The sequence below is a fragment of the Mastigoproctus giganteus genome, chromosome 3, assembly GCF_048544385.1.
Source record: "Mastigoproctus giganteus isolate SK-2022 chromosome 3, ASM4854438v1, whole genome shotgun sequence".
NCBI lineage: Eukaryota > Metazoa > Arthropoda > Arachnida > Uropygi > Thelyphonidae > Mastigoproctus > Mastigoproctus giganteus.
This window is the reverse complement of record NC_143577.1, coordinates 190,329,458-190,349,301: the sequence shown is the minus strand read 5'-3', so window position 1 is coordinate 190,349,301 and position 19,844 is coordinate 190,329,458. Positions and strand designations below refer to the sequence as shown.

Genomic DNA, 19,844 nt, shown 5'->3' with positions numbered 1-19,844 from the left:
ATTTATATAAACGTATATAAAATACTGATAATATATTTTTTACATATATTGCTTTTTATCCTTATGACTCATGACCTTTGTTTTAAAGATTACCAGAATGCATTTATTTATTTATTTATTTTTAAACTTCAATAATCATCTCTTGGTGCATAAAAGCCTTACCTGCTAATGCACCAATATAATTGTAATCAAATAAATCAATCCTCGTATTCCCTTACATTCAACCGATATCATTTCTTTTTTAGCCTCAGACTGGGTGGAACTCTTGCAGTTGTGCTAACAGACTTCAAGTCAATTAAAGAAACTCTTCCTAAAACAGAATTCCTAGATAGGCCCCCAGGAGCTAATTACAAGGTCCCAAATGGACTCGGTAAGTAAATAAAGGAGTTTAAAAGAAATACAGAAAAAATATGATATAAAGAGATATGTTATATGATTGTTATTATTTGAACACAATGTGTGGCATTTTATTTTTTTAATTATCTCAACAATTTTTTTATATTAATTAGCGTTTTATTTTTATTTCTTTTTTAAAATTATTTGAACACAATATTTTTAAAAATTAGTATTATTATTTGAGCACAATACGTGTGGTAGTATTTGAACATAATTATCCTTAAAGTATTCATGAGCAAAGCAATAGTTTAATCCAGAAATTAATTATTCAAGAATATTATATTATTTAGCGTTTAAACGCAAATTATTTTGAAAGTGCTCAATGAGGGATGTTATCTGAACAATGATTTATAACAGCGCTTAATGAGCATGTTAATGACCTTAATTTTAATACTGCTTAATGAACAAATCAATATTTCCTTGAAAACAAACATGCATTTTTTTTCAATTATTCATGGATTATGAACAAAGCAATATATTGTGTATATATATTTAAATTTCACATCTAAACTAAGTAACTGAAGCACAGATTTTGATGAACGAAACTGTTTTGACTGTTATATATAAATTATTAAAATTATTTTCAAATATATCTTACAACGTTATTTAAAAAAATTATTACCTATGAAACACTTGTTTTGATGTCAAAAAATTTTTAAATACATTATCGTTGAAACAAACTACACCACTGGTGAATTACAAGAAGAGCTGGCCAAGATCTTACTAGGGATACGTCAACCAGAACAGACTGCTATCTGGCTCAAACAAGAAGACGGAATCCTATGATGTCCTGTCATCAACTGTCTCGTGAGGTTGCTGTGGCCACTGGTGAAAACATTTCCAACCAGACTGTGTTTAAGGAGGCTCACTTCAAGTGGACTCTATGCAAAGACGTCAGTGATATTTAACCTTTTATCCGCAAACCCCCGCACAGCTCGTCGAAACTGATGATAAACATGTGACTTGGAGTCCTGACAAACGGGGTACAGTTCTGTTCTCTGATGTGTTCTGGTTTAGCCTACAAACAGATACATTATTTCAAATGGAGACAACGAGGACTGCAGTACCATCCCTTCAACGTCAGAGAAAGAGACACTTACGGCGGAGGCAGTGTTCTCGTGGAAGGTGGAATAATTATTAAGGGCCGCACCCCTCTTCACGTTTTTGATAAGGGTACTGTAACTGCGCAGAGGTACCGAGAACAGATCATGGAACCCTATGCGCAACTTTTCTTGTCTAAGATTTTCTTTTCATGCACTACAATGCCACTACACATAGGGCTAAAGTGGTGGAGGAATATCTTGAAACTCAAGATATCCAATGACAGCCATGGCCAGCACGATCACCAGACTGAAATCTGATGGAACATATGGAGACACCCTTGGGCGTCGCACACATGCAAGCCAACAGCCATCTCCTCGCTGATCTAAGGATCCCATTCTTCCACCAGCCGATCTATCTTCGGCTGGTGGAAGAATGGGATTTTTTGCCCCAGAATATTAAAAACACCTTATATCGGAGAATGGTTCAACCGCTGTCGGGCCTATTTAGCCGTTGGATGGGATCATACCCAGTACTGATGTTTTCTGCCCATGTTTTCGAGCATCTTGTATAGACTTCTGTAATGCGATCATTTTGCTAATTTTTATACAGCCTTTTTAAATGTCCCTGTCCGAAGTTTCTCGCTGTCTTCTTGTTTCATCATTATTCTGTCGTACACCACCATACCAAATTATGTCCCATTTCATAAAAAGCTGCAGGAGTTAAAACTCGTTTTTTTTCGTGTTCTGTTAATTTTTGTTGAGCACTATATAAGATAAAGCATTTTTATGATGTATTATTAATAAATGATGTAATATTTTAAAAATCTGATACATACGATTGTGTTCTTGGCAACAGTACCATTTTAAATGACCTGAATGCCAAGTTAATTGTGAACAAAAGATTTAACAGCGCTTTTACTAAGAAGTTCTTCCAGAGTCACTGCTAATTATTTTAAATTTTCAATGTTTATTAAAATCCTTTTGGTTCCGGTTGCCAAGGAATTAGGACTAAGCAATTTATAGGTGTTTTAACTGAATGATTTTCCCCCTGAGCGACTAGTAATTTATTGTTCGTTTATGTTCATTAAAAACTCTTTATTTGATGGAAGCTCTTCTTACAAATTTTTTTGCAGAGAGAGAAATAGGAAAGCTACCTTTCTTTATATTTTTTTCCTTGTTAACCTTCTAATCTTTACTAATTTGCATGGGCATATCAGCCACTGCTCTTCCCGGGGTGAGGAAGGACTACTTGCAGGAAAATGAATCTGTCAAGGATTGAAAGGATCAAATATGGTTTACAGTGTTTCCACCATTCGAAACGAAAAACTCTCAGTCAGAAACTACCACGACAAATCTCAACCCAAGAGGTTTAAAACAGTTTCCTCAGCAGCATATTTTCCCGCTTTTCTCATATTACGACCATTTTCAGATTAGATTTTATGTAATCTATCTCCTCTCCTTATTTGGGAACCCCTGGAAAGTATTGCAGGATCTCCTAAGACTGTTAAGATAATGCAATAAGGAGACCCACTAGTGAACCTATAAATCACAGACATTGCTGCAAATTACAAATGTAGCTGAAATTCCAGTTAAAGTTTCTCTCCATGCAACACTAAAATATATCTAGCTGGGAACTGTTCAATCACGAAGGAAGAAATAACTAAGGGTATTGGGAACAAAATATAATTGAAGTTAAAAGAATACATGTGCCACGAATATTATTCTTAACTTTAATATCCCAAACTTACCCTCATTGATTAGTTACTTTGCCGCATTCGGCAGACCACTCACAATCCCTTGAGATGTTCTAGATGCCAAAATACGACTACTCTCAAACGATATGCATAGGAAACATGGTGTGTCCAAACTGCGTGCCCTCCGATCATATTCAAAGTGATTGTGTAGTGACAAGACCTGTCCCAACTGAAAGGGCAACGTTCCTGCGTACTCTGACATGTGATTCATGGAAAACTGAGGATGAAATCGTAACATAAAAGGTTGAAAACAAAGTTGTCAAGAAGCAAAAAAACTAATTGCTCCCAGTATACCCAAACGTACCTATGGCAATATTGCACAAAAAAATCGAACAATGGCCACTCAAATTGATGTCACAGTCCCATATAAATATCAACCAGAGACTGGGCTAGGGCTACCCTCTCCTCAGCAACAGTCCAATGTACCTAATCTCTCTTACAATAACAGACATTTCCTCTTCCTCTCCCCATCGCTGCAGCCGTGCTTTTCAACAGGTGGCAACTTGGAAAAGGGAAATCATGGATATTCTCCTCCACAGAAAACCCAGCACTATAGAAGCTTTGTAATACAGAAACCTAATAATATAGGTCTCATCATCTGTTACAGATCTCACCAGTACGATTTATTCCATCCCTGCTGCACGAAAATAGAAATAATGAAATCATATGTACTTCGAGCTCTCAAGGTATGTAGTGACCACCAACTTCCGGAAAAAGAAACGTAATAGAGCAGATCAAAAAAAGAAGCAAAGAATCCAGAAGAAATATATATTTTTTCTGGATTCATGGAAAAGATTTCTTGAGACATATGGGATACATAATACTTACCCTCTATTCGGCCCTACTATTAATTAATTCACATTAATAATCCTCCTATTAATCCACATAATGTCACAACTTGGAAATTGTGATATTATGTGGATTAATACAGTTACATATGCATCCCATAGTCGCAGACATTAATAAAAATTTTGCAGAAGCATCCAGAACACAAGTAACCATCTTCTTCAGCAGCTCATCTTCCTTTAAACAAAGGCTCAAATTACAAGGCAGCTCAAGAGAGCCAATATACCACATAAGGTACGGCTGTGGAGCAGCATACATTGGAGAACATACTTCAGGCGTCTTCAATCAAAGCGTGAAGAACATCAAAAGGATGTGCTGTACGTTAGGTCAGACAAATCGAATAGAGTGTACCATGACTTCCAGTGTGGCAATGTCTGGGAATTCGAGAACACATCTGTACCCACCACAGATCAAACTACAAAAGAACCTTCTTATTAAGTTATTCAGTGACCTTTCCATTAACAGAAAGCAGGGGTCCTGCTCAAGTCTATCGCTGGAACCAGCTCGCTATATTTGACGTTTGCCCTAAGTCCATCTTCGACATTTATCCATCTGGCCTTTATATTCTCGAACCATATCTTACTTAGTTCTCTTTATATATCCCCGCATGAGGCAAGTTTTTATTGTTTGTATTACAGTACAGGAAGTAAGAAGTCTGGTTCTTCCAAAGTGAATGGATGTATAATTGTCATGTTTCTATTTAACTTGTGGGTTAACTTGACTACAGAATTCTAAATCTTCTGTATTTTCAACGTTATATTAGTGCTATTGTATACATTTCTTAATTTATCATTAATTAATTAATTTATCATTAATATTTAATTAATTTCATAGTGATTTTCACGTTAAATTTCAATACTACCAGACTATATAATTTTCTATAACATTTATCGATGTGATCTTTACTGGCATATTTTCTTTTTACTTTGAAGTCTCTGCAGTAAAACTTGGAAATTGTGATATTATGTGGATTAATACAGTTACATCAAAATAAATCCATGTTTTTACAGATTTTTTACGTCTACATATATTTCCGAAAGGGATACCATCTGAATGGGACATTTCTTTTTATTAATTTTCTTTAGGAGTTGGGTCTTCAAATGGAAGCGATTGGGAAGAACAAAGAAGAGTTTCAGTTACCACACTGAGAAATGCTGGAATGGGAAAGTCATTCTTTGAACAACACTTACAGGTAATTTCCTTCTATGCTTAAAATGAACTTTTTTCTTCTAGCTCTGGTCTATTTCGTACATTGCAATATTTAACGTTGTTTATTTTTTTTTTTTTTTTGTTCTTGCTCTTTTCGTTTTAATAATGCTCGTTTTCTTTCATAGCCAGGAACCCTTTTCTACTCAATTTTCTTTTACATTTTTTTGCTCAGTTGCTACCCAAGCTATTGGCGAATATTCCAAATGAATAAGTGACAATACATATCACCTGTATTACAATTAGTTATGTCCTAGTACAACACATAGGAGTATAGAAGATTGAAAGGTGAATATACGCAAGGTATCGAACGTATTTCCGAGTATGAATTTCCAAATTCATACTACTTCAAAATTGATCTGACGTGGAACTTTTTTTTTTAAATCATGCTTTAACGCCTGCCTCGTTTGTACCATTGTATCTTTATACCTTATGCTAGGGACTACAGATCATATCCATGATCCTCTGAAATGCAATTTTATATTCCTGCTCACATTGTCAATTGGACTTCCCGGAAAAAAACAAACGACTGATGCGTATAGAAGGAAGGCATATAAGTCACACAAGGAGTTTGAGCTTTGCATTCTGACTGGGTATGAAATGTAGAGCCACAGTTTGGACGCATTAGCATTTAGCATTAGTAGAGGCATTTGATGCAAGAAAGCAAGCTTATGCAGCATCACCCAAAAAAAAAAAAAAAAAAAACCACTTCACCCCTCTCTTCGTTCAAAATACCTGTCCAGCTGAGCCTTAAACTTATTTAGGCTATCAACCTCCACTACAAGGGATGGAAGTCTGTTCCACCATCCAACCACCCACTGGCTAAAGGCAAATTTCCGCACGTCTATCCTACATCTGTCTTTCCTCAATTTGAATTTATGCCCTCTCAGGTGATTATTCTGAGCTAGAGGAAGAATCCCATCAGCATTGAGCATGCTCAAACCGTTCAAGGCTTTATACACCTCTATCAGATCACCTCGCTGGTGCCTAGTCTCCAGACACTGTAATTTGCAAAACTTAAGCCTTTCTTCGTAAGAGCACCCCTTTGTTCCATTCACTAATCTTGTTGCCCTTCTCTGTACTCGTTCCAGCAGCTCTACATCCCATCCTTCTTGAAACGAGGCCTCCAGACCTGTATACAGTACTCTAGGTGTGGCCTGACCATTGCCTTATACAAGGGAATAATCACCTCCTTATCCCTGCTGGAAAAATTCCTGTATATCATTGACAATACTCCATGAGCTACTCTTGCAGCCCGCCTGCACTGCTCAGAGAACTTCATATCTGCCTGCACAACCACCCCAAAGTCCCTTTCATTCTCTACCACTGTCAGTGTAGTACCACAGAGTTGATACGTTGCTCTGGGGTTGCTGTTTCCCATGTGTACTACTTTCCATTTGTCAATGTTAAACTTCATTTGCCACCTCTCAGCCCATCTGCTCAACCTTTCCAGATCCTGTTGCAGCAGCATAGTGTCAGTAGTGTCCTTGACAACCCTGCCAACCTTTGTATCGTCTGCAAACTTGGACATTAAGCTTGGTATACCATCATCAATATCATTTATAAATACAGAAAACAATAATGGACCCAACACTGAGCCCTAAGGGACTCCACTAATAACATTAGTCCACGATGAGCAGTGTCCATTGATTACCACTCTCTGTCCTCTCCCCCTCAACCACCCCTTTATCCATAGAAGCAATTTGCCTCCAGTGTCACACTGCTCCAATTTGTGTAGCAGTCTTCCATGTGCAACAGTATCAAAAGCCTTTCTAAGATCCAAGTATATAATATCAAAGCTATTCCCTGCATCCAGTTCTTTTGTGACTGCATCATAGTATCCAATCAAATTGGTCAAGCAAGACTACCCCTTAACAAAACCATGCTGTGTCTGAGCTATAACTGAAGTTTGTCTAAATGATCCTGCAGTGCTTCTTTAACCAGTGCCTCCATTAATTTTCCTGGAACAGAAGTCAGGCTCACAGGTCTATAATTACTTGTGTCAGCGTTTGATCCTCCTTTGTGAATTGGGGTCACATTTGCACGTTTCCAGTCTATGGGTACATCCCCTGAGTCCAAGGAAGCTCTCATAATTATGGCTAAGGGTTTGCTTACTTCCTTTGCTGCCTCCTTTAATATAACTGGATAGATCCCATCCACCCCGGGTGCCTTTCTTGTGTTTATCTTCAACAGTTTCTCCTCCACTTTAATCCCAGTTATTTCAAGATTGTGTAGCTTACCGCTAGAGTTGAATACTCCTCTGGCATTCCCCTCACTGAATAACTCCTCATGTGTGAATGTCGATGCAAAATATTCATTTAGTTTGTTAGCTACCTGAGCAGGATCATCAACAGTTGACCCATCAATATCAAGTGGACCAATCTGATTCATCTCCTTCCTTCTAGAGTTTACATAAGTAAAGAACTCTTTGCTGTTTTTCTTTCATCCCTTGCCAAAGACCTCGTAATCTGCTTTCGCCTGCCTAACCTCCTTTGTAACTTGGTTGCATATCAACTTGTATTTATCATAGGCTTCTGTGTCATGTGTTAATTTGTAAGTATCCCATGCATTTTTCTTCTCTGCCATATGCCTCATTAGTTCAGCTGACATCCATTTTGGCCTAAACCTTGAGAAACTCCACGGCATGCTGTCAAACATGACAATTTAAGCAACTAGCTTTGACTGAAGCTGGTAGATTCGGTGTATTGAATGTTAGAATGATGTTGCGTGTTGGGACTAAGGTACCATCTTTTCGTATCATGATTCTTCTTGCTTGTGATACATTTTGTTCCTTCAGTTCCTGGACTATTTCTTCTTCAGAAACGTTCAGTAGATCCCACTAAGTGATCACTCCCTTCGGCGAATTCAGGGTGTTATGTGGAGTGACTTGAATTGGAATTCCACTTTAAGTATTGAGTCTTAATAATTGTTCGGGGTGTCTTGGGAGAGAAGTTTCTATTAGCAAGTCGTCGGATTGGAGACGTTTTTTGGTGCATGTTATTTTTGGTGCATGTTCCAGGCTTTGTTGAATGATAAAGAGGAAATCTTACTAACATTTTGAGCCGACAGGGAATGGATAATCAGGAAGGCTGGTGATTCCTGTCTGCCAGCGTCATTTTTCAGTCTCTTCCAGGTAGAGAAATCACGGTCCGTTTCGGGGTTTTCACATTGAGTACCCTTGGGCTCTAGACGAGGCAATTCATTGGTTTCCGTTTCTGCTCTTTTAGCTCCGAGAGTTGTTTTATCCTCCAGGTTACCGGACCCGCTATGTGGAGGCTGGAGCGGTGCCACTATTGACCAAGCGATAAGAAGTTAGTGGTTAATGTGTTACAAGAGTTAGTTATATATATATATACAAAAGAAAGGTGGTTTTCCTTTTTGTAGGAGTCTTCCTTCTTTATCTATAAAGAGCCAGAAAATAAATAACTTTGAAAGTAAAAGACTTTAGAAATTTTAACCACTTTTTTATAGAAAATACGCTTTGAAAATCATTAGATCACTCGCGGCCCTATCTCGAGAAGCTGAATGTTAGTAATAATGATGCTCAGCACCATAACAAATTTTAAAACAATTCTTATTCATATTTCAACCAGCCTCACATATTTTCTTCTATGGCATAAATTTAAAACAGCTTTCATAATCACTTTTTTCACATTTTCTGAGGAGTTACCTTTCTCCGAAAAAAAAAAAAAAAAAAAAACAAATATTAACTTTGTACATTTAACTTTCTAATTATTTTTATATACGTGCTATATTAATAATTTATTTTTATTTTCAGGAGGAAGTTACCGCTCTGATAGAAATGTTGGGGAAACACAAAGGGCAACCATGTAAATTTTATGAGCATATGTTTGTTAGCCTGGCAAACTCTGCTTGGATTCTAATTTTTGGAAAACGATTAGAACATGATGATCCGATGTGGCCTTTTGTTCACCAACTGATGGATGCTTTTATGGAGTTCTTCGACGAAGGTGCAATTGTTGGCTATGTTCCATCTATGTGGTATATCTATCGTTTCTTAGGAAAGCTTAACTATAACCACCAAATGAAATTATTCAAGAAATTTGATGAACTTCTAAGGTAAGTGAACTACTACTGAAAATTAAATTTTACAGAGTGCTTGGGGAAAAATACTTTACTATTATAGATGTAGTCTGTTTATTGAAGATCTCTTCTGAACTGCTTCACCTCCATTGATCGACCAGACAATATAAGAATGGCACAAAATTACGTCTAAGCAATGATATCTTCAATTTAAAGCTGTGGTATTAAAATCTACTTCTCGTATAAAAGCTAATTGCCAGATTTTGTACTGATAATTAATGTATCGGGAATATGCCATTTCCAGAATAACATCTCATCATGGACAGCGCTGTGGGAGGAGAAGGTGGTGGATGAATGTAGCCGTGGACGTCTGTCTCGCATTTTGTTAGTTAACTGGAGAGTGGCTGTGACACAAATCACCGCGGACTTCAACGAGAGAGGTGCCAGAATGTCTCCGCAGACCATCGCATGATCATTAGCTGCAGTAGGTTATGGGAGCCACTGACCCACTTGAGTCCCATTGCTAACACCATGACAAAGGACTCAACGCGGCAAAAGAATGTCGGCACTGGATGATTGGAGATGAGTCTCCCGGTCCGATGAGGCCCATTTCCAATTATTTCTTGCGGACGGGAGGATGCATATCTGGCAGAAACCGCATGAAGCTATGCACCCATCATGTTCACAAGAAACAGTTCGAGCAGGTGGACGGTCGGTATAGTGGTCTGAGATGTGTTCAACTGGCCCACGTTGGGACCTCTTGTATGTTTTTTATTTGGTTTTTAGGAGCATTAGCAACTAAGGCCATATTGCTCCGACCTCTATATGTCTAGAGGCATCTTGAATGGTCACGGTTGTCTATCCTTGCAAGACCATCTGCATCCCTTCATGATCGTCTTGCACCCACAGCACAATGGACTCTTCAAGCAGGACATTGCACCTCCCCACAGCTGTGGTGACTAGAACGTGATTTGAAGACCATTCTGAAGATTTTACCACCATGGAATAGCCGTTCTCCTGACATTTTTGGGATGCTGTGGAAAGGTCCGTTTGAGCTTTGGATCCTCCACCCAGGAATGAGATGGAATTATGGACAGTGATGCAGCAAGCATGGATGGAAATATCTGTGGAATGCTTTCGTAAACTAGTGGACTCAGTGGATCGCCATGTGACTGCCCTTATCCGGGCAAAAGCTGGGCCTACCTGTTACTAGGTAGGATCTCATGTTTCTGTCCTCTCAATGTATAGTATCTTAGGTAAGGTGGCTCTCCCAAACGCTAGTTCAACTCCGCCATGGTACAGTATAATGATACAGACATTCTTCAGAAACTCCGGAAATGTTTGGAATGCTATGTTTGCACCGCATATGTGTTTGTTATGTTGTTTCTGGCCGCTTTGCTATCAGGAAGCTGTAAAGGCAACACGGATTTGCATATTGAAACCCAGCTATGCCACAAGAAGGCAGGCACAAATTGCATCAGCTTCAAGTCAGCAAAGGTGACAAATCCTCAGAGTAGGTGATCTATATTATTGTGTTATCCGTTTAACCTGACTATTTTTAGATTTTCCTGATTCGCGCTCAGAAATCCCGAGTTGAGAGAGCGACAAGGTTTCTAACAGGAACATATATTCAATGTAAAATTAATTAGTAACTATTTTTATACTTCATCTCTTGCTGTTATTTACTGCAAGAATTTTGAATTTCCTAGTCGAAAATTTTGGGAATAAATTCATTAATTTTCTTTCTAAACATTCAATTTATTTATTTGATCGTACACTAATTTTCTACATGTGTCTTGTGATTACATGGTATAGTAATACATATAGTGCAAAGAAGCCAGGCTTTTGCTGCACTGGCAAAATAAAAAATAAGTAGATAAGAAAATATAAATTTCAGCATTCCTTCTCACATAGGTAACTGTTCAGTTAACCTTTTAATTTATTCTAACTGTTCAGTTAACCTTTTAATTTATTCAACCTGTCAGCATCAACTACCACCTGTGAAGGCAACTTGCTCCAGCAATCGGCTACTAGCGACTAAAAGAAAACTTCCCAGAGTCCAGTCTAAACCTCTTCACTTGTAATTTGAATTTATGGCGCCTAGTTCTCTGATTCTATGTACCAATTTTTAGAACAAACATCATACAGCAACATTTGCTAGATTCCAGGGCATTTTGTTATCCCAGGGAATGAGGCAGCAGACAAAGCTGTCCAAGATTCAACCACGTAAAACATATCTCAATTTTTAATACCTTACACTGATTATGGAATGAAAATGTGAAGAACTTGTAATGGTAAATGGCTTCAATTCTAGCAGGCACAAACCACAACAAACTTCATCAGATTAAAGAGCAATCACAATGGCCACAAACTATATACAGAACAAATCGGCAGCAAAAGATAGTTTTAGCAAGAGCATGTATCGGCCATACACCCCTTACTCACCTGTATCTACTAACGGACGACAGTCGTCCTCAATGCTCACATTGAAATACACAGCTTTCAGTTAACACATGTCGTTATTGACTGCAGTTAATTTCATAATGCCAACATAGTGTGTCTGTAAGCTGTAACGAACTTACAGCAGACATTGATTAAATGATTTTTTTTATAATAAAGCATTTAAAAATATATGAGAAGCGATGCAAATTTTACTGGCTGGCCTTTTCATCTATTAAAAACATATCATAAATTATGAGTTACGATAGCTTCTTCATGTCTTGTCTCACAGGAAAATCTGGATAAGAGCATCTTACCTTACCAGCCCTTGTATCCTTAAACAGCCATACCAACAACAAAATGCATATAGAAACTTATTCTGAATCTAGTCGCTAATCTTTAGATAACACTGGTATTTATTTTTTAAAAGAATTCTGCTTTCTTACTGGCAATTAATGAACTAGAAACAATTTTTAAGTGCTGATGATGAATCCAGATAAAGTTATTTCTTCAGAGACACCAACATGGTTCTTATTGGAAAATGAAATCGAAGATCCAGATAATATGAAAGAAGCAAAGAACTCAAACAGAAGTACTGACAGGTTCCATTCTAAGATTCTTAATAATGCATTCAACAACTAAGAAACCTATTCCGAAAGCGTCTTCTTTTTTTGTTCAGCAAGGTTTAGAGGGGTTAGCAGGTTCCCTAAAATCAATTAAGAGGCTTCATATTGAGGATCTCTTAATTGAAACAAAAAATGGTAGGCACTTAAGGAGCTACTCCTAGTAACATCCATCGGAGGACTACCAATTACTATCACACCCTACAGAACATTAAATTCATCGAGAGGTGTCATCACAGAGTCAGACCTCCTTCAGTTTAATGAGAAAAAAATCAGATCTGAATTAAACCCACAGTGAGTGATAGCTGTTAAAAGAATTTTCGCATGTAGGAATGGGAAACACGGTCCCATTAGAAATATCATCCTGACGTTTAATTCACCAATGTCTCCTAATGAGATCAAAGCTGGTTATATTAATTGTCTAAAGCGTCGATATCCCAAACCCTCTAACGTGATTTAAATGCCAGAAATATTGACAATCGCAAATGTCCTGTCGTGGAGCCCTTGCACCGGTTGTATTACACGTAACATTAAAGGATAACCAAGTATCCTAGATATTTGCTTACCCCGGACCCTAGCCTAATACGGTTCCTGTATTGTTAGCAAATCAATTTTAAAATTCGCACTAATCTTTCCAAACTTGTCCGCTACCAATCTCGATGGTTGCCCATTAATCTGCATCATTTTAATTCCTGCCCCTTAAACTTCAGTTAACTCAAAATCCTCTTCCAACCCCCCTCTCTCGGTTCATTACAACTATTCATTAGCTGTCCGAGTTTTTACCAATTCCAGTGCTTTTTAATATTCAGGAGATCTAATGTCGCTTACAACTACTTTCCCATTAGCGAAATTAATGTCCCTAATGACAAAGTAAGGCACGTTAGATGTCCCTTACTTTCCCTGATGGCAAAAAATCCCGCTTGCGGTGCTTGCAGTTAGCACAGCTCAGCTTCTGCTCTTTATTTGAGCTTTCTGCTTATACAACCCCCCTCCCCCTTGCACGATGACTACAAGTAGCAGAACTATGAGTAAAATATTTCGTAACGTGTCCATAGCCAAGACAAAATTCACCTGGAGACTGTAGTAAAGGGTCCATGCCTATGAAAACTGACTGTCAAGCATGAACTATTTAATGTGTATATAACCTTGAGGAGAGAATAATAACCCAATTAACAAAACGTGTACTTCTAGACTTGGTCGTAAACCTAAAACATGTCTTTCTTATCAATCCCATATTCCTCCAAATTCTTATAGTATAATTCTTCAATGGTGTCTTCCTTAACTCCTTAGGAATAAGATATATAGGGTGTTTCAAAATTGATGGTCAATAATTTAAAGGTGAACTGTACAGACTACAGTATGCAAACAAAGCCTAGTAAACATGGGTCCCTAAGTGAATCGTTTTCGAGGTATTGCACATTTATAGTTGGGATTCACCACTGACTTGTTTGTTTAGGTTAGGTTATACTCATTCTTTCCCCTTTCTCAATGCTCTGAGGCGTAGCAGGCATACTAGTACTTGTCAAAGGATAGCCAACGTGGAAACAGGTTACAGCAACGAAGAGTATGCGATCATGCACTTCATGTATGATAAAGCCAACAGCAGTGCACTCGAGGCTGCACGTCTGAACCAAGAAGCATTTCCCCGCCGAAAGCAGCCGAACATTCATCAGGGTACTTCAACGCCTTAGAGAACATGGGCGCTTCGCACATGGAGTATGAGCAGGTAGGCCCACAAGCATAACACCTGATGTTGAGGAAAGGGTGTTAGAAAGAACAAAGTCAAGGTGTATTTGTTAAATTGCGGTCTCCAGGGTTCTCCCTATATACAGCTGTAGCTTCTGAAATGCAAAGGCCAAGACCGGCAAGTGTATGTATATATGTAAGTAAGTATGCGTGTTATGTTGAGTGTTGGCACCTGGTGACTTCGCAGCCAGAGGACACCAGGTCCTCTGACTCCCAACCTTGGATACGAGGAGGCGCGCCAAGGTCCAGTAATAACCAGAGACAGTTACTGGGGCTATCAGGCAAGCCTGGGAACCCAGAGTTTTCAACTGAAAGGAAGATAGGAAATAGAAGGTTTGGAATGGGAATGAGATGGAATGGGAGGGAAAACAGAAGAAGAAGACATAACCGAAAATGAAGTTACAAAAGAAAGTTTAAAGTGCAAAGTTTAAAGCCGTTAACAAATCCAAACTTATAATACAATTATACAAAGGTTGCCATGTGCTATTATCATTACTAAATCAAAACTTAAATTAAAAATATACAGTGGTTGCCTGTACCAATTCTATGGTAAAAATAATTTAACAGCTGTATGGGAGAATTACCCCCTGCAACAAGTAAGCCATTAAAGAATAATGTCAAACTTATAATACAATATACAGCAATTAGAAAGATAAGTATCAACCTGAAACATCAACACCGCAGTGAAGGGAGAAAAATCCCATTTTTTTAGGCAAGACAACAGTATCAGTTCCAAACTAATACAGTCCAAAACTGGTGAGAGGGATGTCAACTAAAGATTCAATCTCATATGTATCTTACAATACATAAGTTACAATACTCAACAACAGTATCAAGTAAACAGGTCCTTAGAGAGGTTCATACTCATGGTCCTTACATATAGCCAAACTGCCAAATAGCATCAGTTCTCAAATTAAAACAGTCCAGAACCTGTAAGAGAAACACCCATTTACTATACAACCTCGCACATAGCATATAACTTTGATGCTACACTCTTCAATGCAGAATACCAAGTATACAAAGGCCAATGAGAGGATCTAACACAAGAAGAGAAACAAAACAGTGCTATTAACATTCCAATCTATGTTAGCACAACAAAATACTCCTGCCTAAAGTACTTTATGGCAGGGAAAAAACCCAACCAGAACAAGTTCAGGGAGTACTAAATTAGTACTTTAATATATATATAGATATATATATTTAAGACCCAGAATAAGTAGCAACACAGAATTTTTATGTACCCCAAAAGACAAGTTCAAACTATTCACCATAAACATTTACAGTAAAGAGTTTACAACTTTAAATCGTTTAACCCAAAATGCAATTGAACCTATTAACAGTGTTTACAGTAAAGCGTTTACAATATTTGCAGTTAAAATAAGACCTAAAAAATCTTCAGATCAAAACAACTATTAAACATAAGTACAAACAGAAATTTAATAATGTTGCCAATTGAGAAAACCAAAGCAGCCAGTCAACACCAAAGTATTCAACTGAAATGAGAAAATTATTGAACCAATTATTCAATACAGAAATGGCAATCAGATAACATTTATTATTCTCCTCCTTCTATGGAATCTTTATCAGAAAAATTTGCCAGGGCCTCAAAATTTTCTTTTATTTTCAACAAGTTTTGGGAGATCACATTCATCATAAACATTAGTTAACATCTGTAATTCATACCTACAATCAACGTAGTAATTACACTCAAATATTAAATGTTGGATATTCTCTGGAGAACCACATTTACACATCTGAGGCAGCCAAATCAAGAGTATGCAACTTTGAATTTAGACTGCCGTGTCCAGAAATCAAAGATGTTAAATTTAGCCCTGGATTAAACCAAAAGGTAATGTTTATCAAATTCAGCTACCCTAGGCAAAACTCCAAATGTTATCCAGTCAGTAATCGCATTTATCCATTCAATTTTCCAATCACTAATGAATTGATTTCTTAGTCTTGTTATATCATTCTTAGTAGGTACATAAAGATTAATGGAGTACTGCCCAAGGGGTTTAGGTACACTCTGCCTTCTGAAATGCTGAAGATAATTAAAAATTACTTCATATTTCTTAAGTATTTTACCCGAAATAACTTGAAGAGCCGCAGTTGAAATTGTGCTGCAATATCTCGAGGTGGCTAGGAGGTAAAACCTTTGAGCCTGGGTTATGTACTTATTAACAATATATTTACTAATGCAGGGGCCCCATGTGCCTATTGCATAGCACACCACAGGTATAAAAATACATTTATAACACCGCCAAAAAGTGGAGGGTTTAATACCACAAAAATAATTTTTTCACTTTTATTAGTTTTCCTGTTAGCACTTTTATTTTCTGCAGAATATATTTTGCATGGAAGATGAAATTTAATCTAGATTCCAACATTATGCCAAGATATTTATAAACACTTACTAATTAAATAGGTTGGTCTAATAATCTGATAGTAGGGGGGCCTGTTTTGATCTAGTCGCCGTTTAAAGCGCATTTGCTTTGTTTTAAAAGTGAAAATTTCTAATTTGTGTACTTGACACCAGTCATTCAAATCAGCAAGCACTCCATTTGCCCTAGTTTCAATCTGAACCCTTGAGTGCCCATGAACAATGACAACCAAGTCGTTAGCATATGAAATTTTCAGGATGTTTTCCTGATTGATAGTAAGCCACCCATCTCGCCACAGAACTGAATCCAGAGGAGACAACAAGACCTGTCCTGAAAATAGTCAGAGATCAAACTGTAAATGGGAATTGACCTCCTGGAAACTCGCCAGGTCCCTTTGCCGCCAAACGGTGTCAAAGACCCTTTGAAGTACACGAGACTGAGGACTTATTTACTCTCAGAAGAAGAAACTGAGTCCAAAACCAATCTAATAGCATCCACATTTGACTTGCCTTTCACAAAGCTAAACTGAAATTGATATGACAAATTTTTACTATGATAATTTTTCAAGAATCTCATAACAATAAGCTTTTATAGAACCTTTCCGGAAACAGGAAGCAGTGCAATGGGACGATAAGATGAAGTTAAATTTGCAGGTTTTCCAGGATTTTTGAGAAGAATTTTAAGGTTGGCACGTTTCCAGGGAACCGGAAAGCACCCTTCATTCAAACAAGTATTAAAGAGGTTTGTGTTAGAAAGAACAGAACAAAATCCTGGAAATTCGACAAGGAGGGTTGCTCTCCAAGAGCGTGTACCGAGTCAACAGTGTGTGGCGAATTCTGCATCGCCAATTACTGTACCCCTACCATATCCAGCATGTACAAGGTCTCAGCAATACAGACTACCCTCCCAGAATGCTCCGATAGTCAGTGGCGGATCTTAACAGAAAATGTACATTATCTCGAAAACGGTTCATTTACAGGCCGATGTAACACCATGGATAATTACAGATAGGTTGCCTTTTTTTAGCCCAGGTTGTTATTCCAAAAGGCTCCAAGAAATCCAACACAGCTATATTCACCAAATCTGTTTTTATAGCTGTTTCTAATAATACACACCTTTATTTCGCACAAACCGTAGCTCCTCCTTCCCTGGAAGGAGTATCGCTCGCTATCCCAGCATAAGTATGCCTTCGTTCCCACACCATGCACTTGATCTTGACTATCTGATACACCCTCCCCTTTACTCATTACTTCTTTGTGGGTCTTAGTTCAGACGTCTGTACGGTTCAGACGGAAATGTTTGAATTCAATATTGCAATAAACTCGCCCGTTTACTGAATTCTGTATTTAAAGCTCTAAAGGGTTTCATTTAATACAGACGTGGTCACTGTTTCTATATTACTCCATTTGTCCAAAATTGTTTCTTGCCTTGTTTGTAACCTTATTCACTTCTGTCAAGTGAAAGTTCCTAATATCTTTTCCCATTTTAGAGACCTCCCCTCACACTTTGATGATACGTCTTGTACATAGTCTAACTCGTTGTTTCAGCATCCCGACTAGACATAAGCTGCACTTCAGCAGTCCTCTCCAGTACATAAACTCCCCTTATCGTTTAAACTAGTCCTCTCCAGTACATAAACTCCCCTTATCGTTTAAATTCTTCCTGCAACTGCGGTATTTTAGGTGAAAGAAGGGGGGGGGGGAGGGACTATTCGATTCCACTATGCTTCCTAACTTTTCCACTTAAATCCTATATAAATCTTATTGAATTAAATTATTCTACTACACAACTAACAGTATGTTAATTCTTATTCATTTCAATTAACTATCTACACTATAAACGAAGTGTTATAACTGACATACACTGAAACGATCAAAGCAGCTTAACTGAACTGTAACGTTCCTAACCACCTTAGTAATTATATTAATCTGCAACTTAAACAACAATATTAATACCAACTAAACTCAAACTGATTACTCAGCAGTGTAAACCAATCAACTTCTAGATTGCTAAAAAATACTGAAGATCAATAAACTAGTAGACTATTATTTTCTACTGGTCCCTTCTGATATTAATAAATAATAGTCCCAGAAATAACTAAATAGTTTTTAAACAAAAAGCATTTCTGACAATCAATTAGAATACTCAATTTTGGCACCATTATTATCGTTAGAACTCCGCAAACACTAACATCACCAGTTAGTGTTATAGATACTTAAGTATCTATATAATTCATATTAATACCTGACAATTCAGAAAGTATCCAAAATCACTCCGAACTATTTATACACTTCTTATCTCACAAAAACCAATTTCAAAGTCTATTTTAGAGAGAGCTACACTACACGGGCTGCCATATGAATCTACATGTAATGGGCAAGTCACAAACTCTATAAAGGTAAAGCCTGTAATTTGTGCAGCAATCATAGAAAGAAAGTAGTTCTTTTCGCCTCCGCATAGGACACAGTCATTTTATGCATTCGTTCTTGCCAAGAGCAGATTACTCTCCTCGCAGACTAGTAAGATATAGAGTGGACACTCCCATAGGTGATAATGTTAATTTCTTTGACGTGGTAAAGCCCATAGAAAGTGGACCAATCATTGCAAGAATATGGAAACAGGCCAGAACATTGCGAAGAGTTCCTGAAGAAATTTCTACAGTTTTGTAGTTGTGATAGATACTATATCGATTCAATGATTATTAGTATGAGATACTCATAATTAATTATTATTTCTATACAAAAAAAGATGCTATGAAAGACGGGTGAATAGTGAAATATAAACATAAGTAAATATTTCGAAAAAAAAAACCACAATGGTTATGACAACCGTGTGGGAGTGCTGCAGATCATAGTTAAAACTCTTTCAGTTCAAATCCATGTATTTTCGGCTCTACGTTTTGCTTTCCCTCCACCTTTTTCTCCTTATGCTTTATATTTATTTCTTCAGTGTAATATGGTAATTTACTTAAGTTTACACACACATGTATTATAATTAATAAGTGATTTTTTTTGATATTTTTAATGTTTTTTTTTTTTTTTTAAATACAATGGCCATACATTGGCTAAAATGTAGCCAAGAAGGAGATTATGATGACAGTCATGTGTGCCAGTTGAAATAAACATTAATAAATACAGAATTTTATGTACACACTACTGGGTTCAGGTATGTAATAATAAAAGGTTTCAGTACAGTGAGACAGGTTCACTGGTCTCACTGTACTGAAACCTGCTATAATTACCCACAATTTTATATACAGTAGTATAATATAAATTCTTTATTTATTAATGTTTATTGCAACTGGCGCACATTGACTGTCATCTTAATCTCCTTCTAGGCTGCATTTCAGCCAAGTCTGGCAATTAT

General features: G+C 37.3%; 1 protein-coding gene across 1 annotated transcript in view; it reads left to right on the top strand.

Moving 5' to 3' along the window:
- Window positions 1-19,844, top strand: part of LOC150088512 (cytochrome P450 2J4-like) — a 46,663-nt gene that overhangs the window by 9,335 nt on the left and 17,484 nt on the right. The window contains exons 2-4 of the mRNA XM_090369547.1: window positions 246-370; window positions 5,125-5,231; window positions 9,024-9,325. Coding sequence (XP_090225673.1) covers window positions 246-370; window positions 5,125-5,231; window positions 9,024-9,325 — 534 coding nt within the window. The remainder of the gene's footprint in view (window positions 1-245; window positions 371-5,124; window positions 5,232-9,023; window positions 9,326-19,844) is intronic.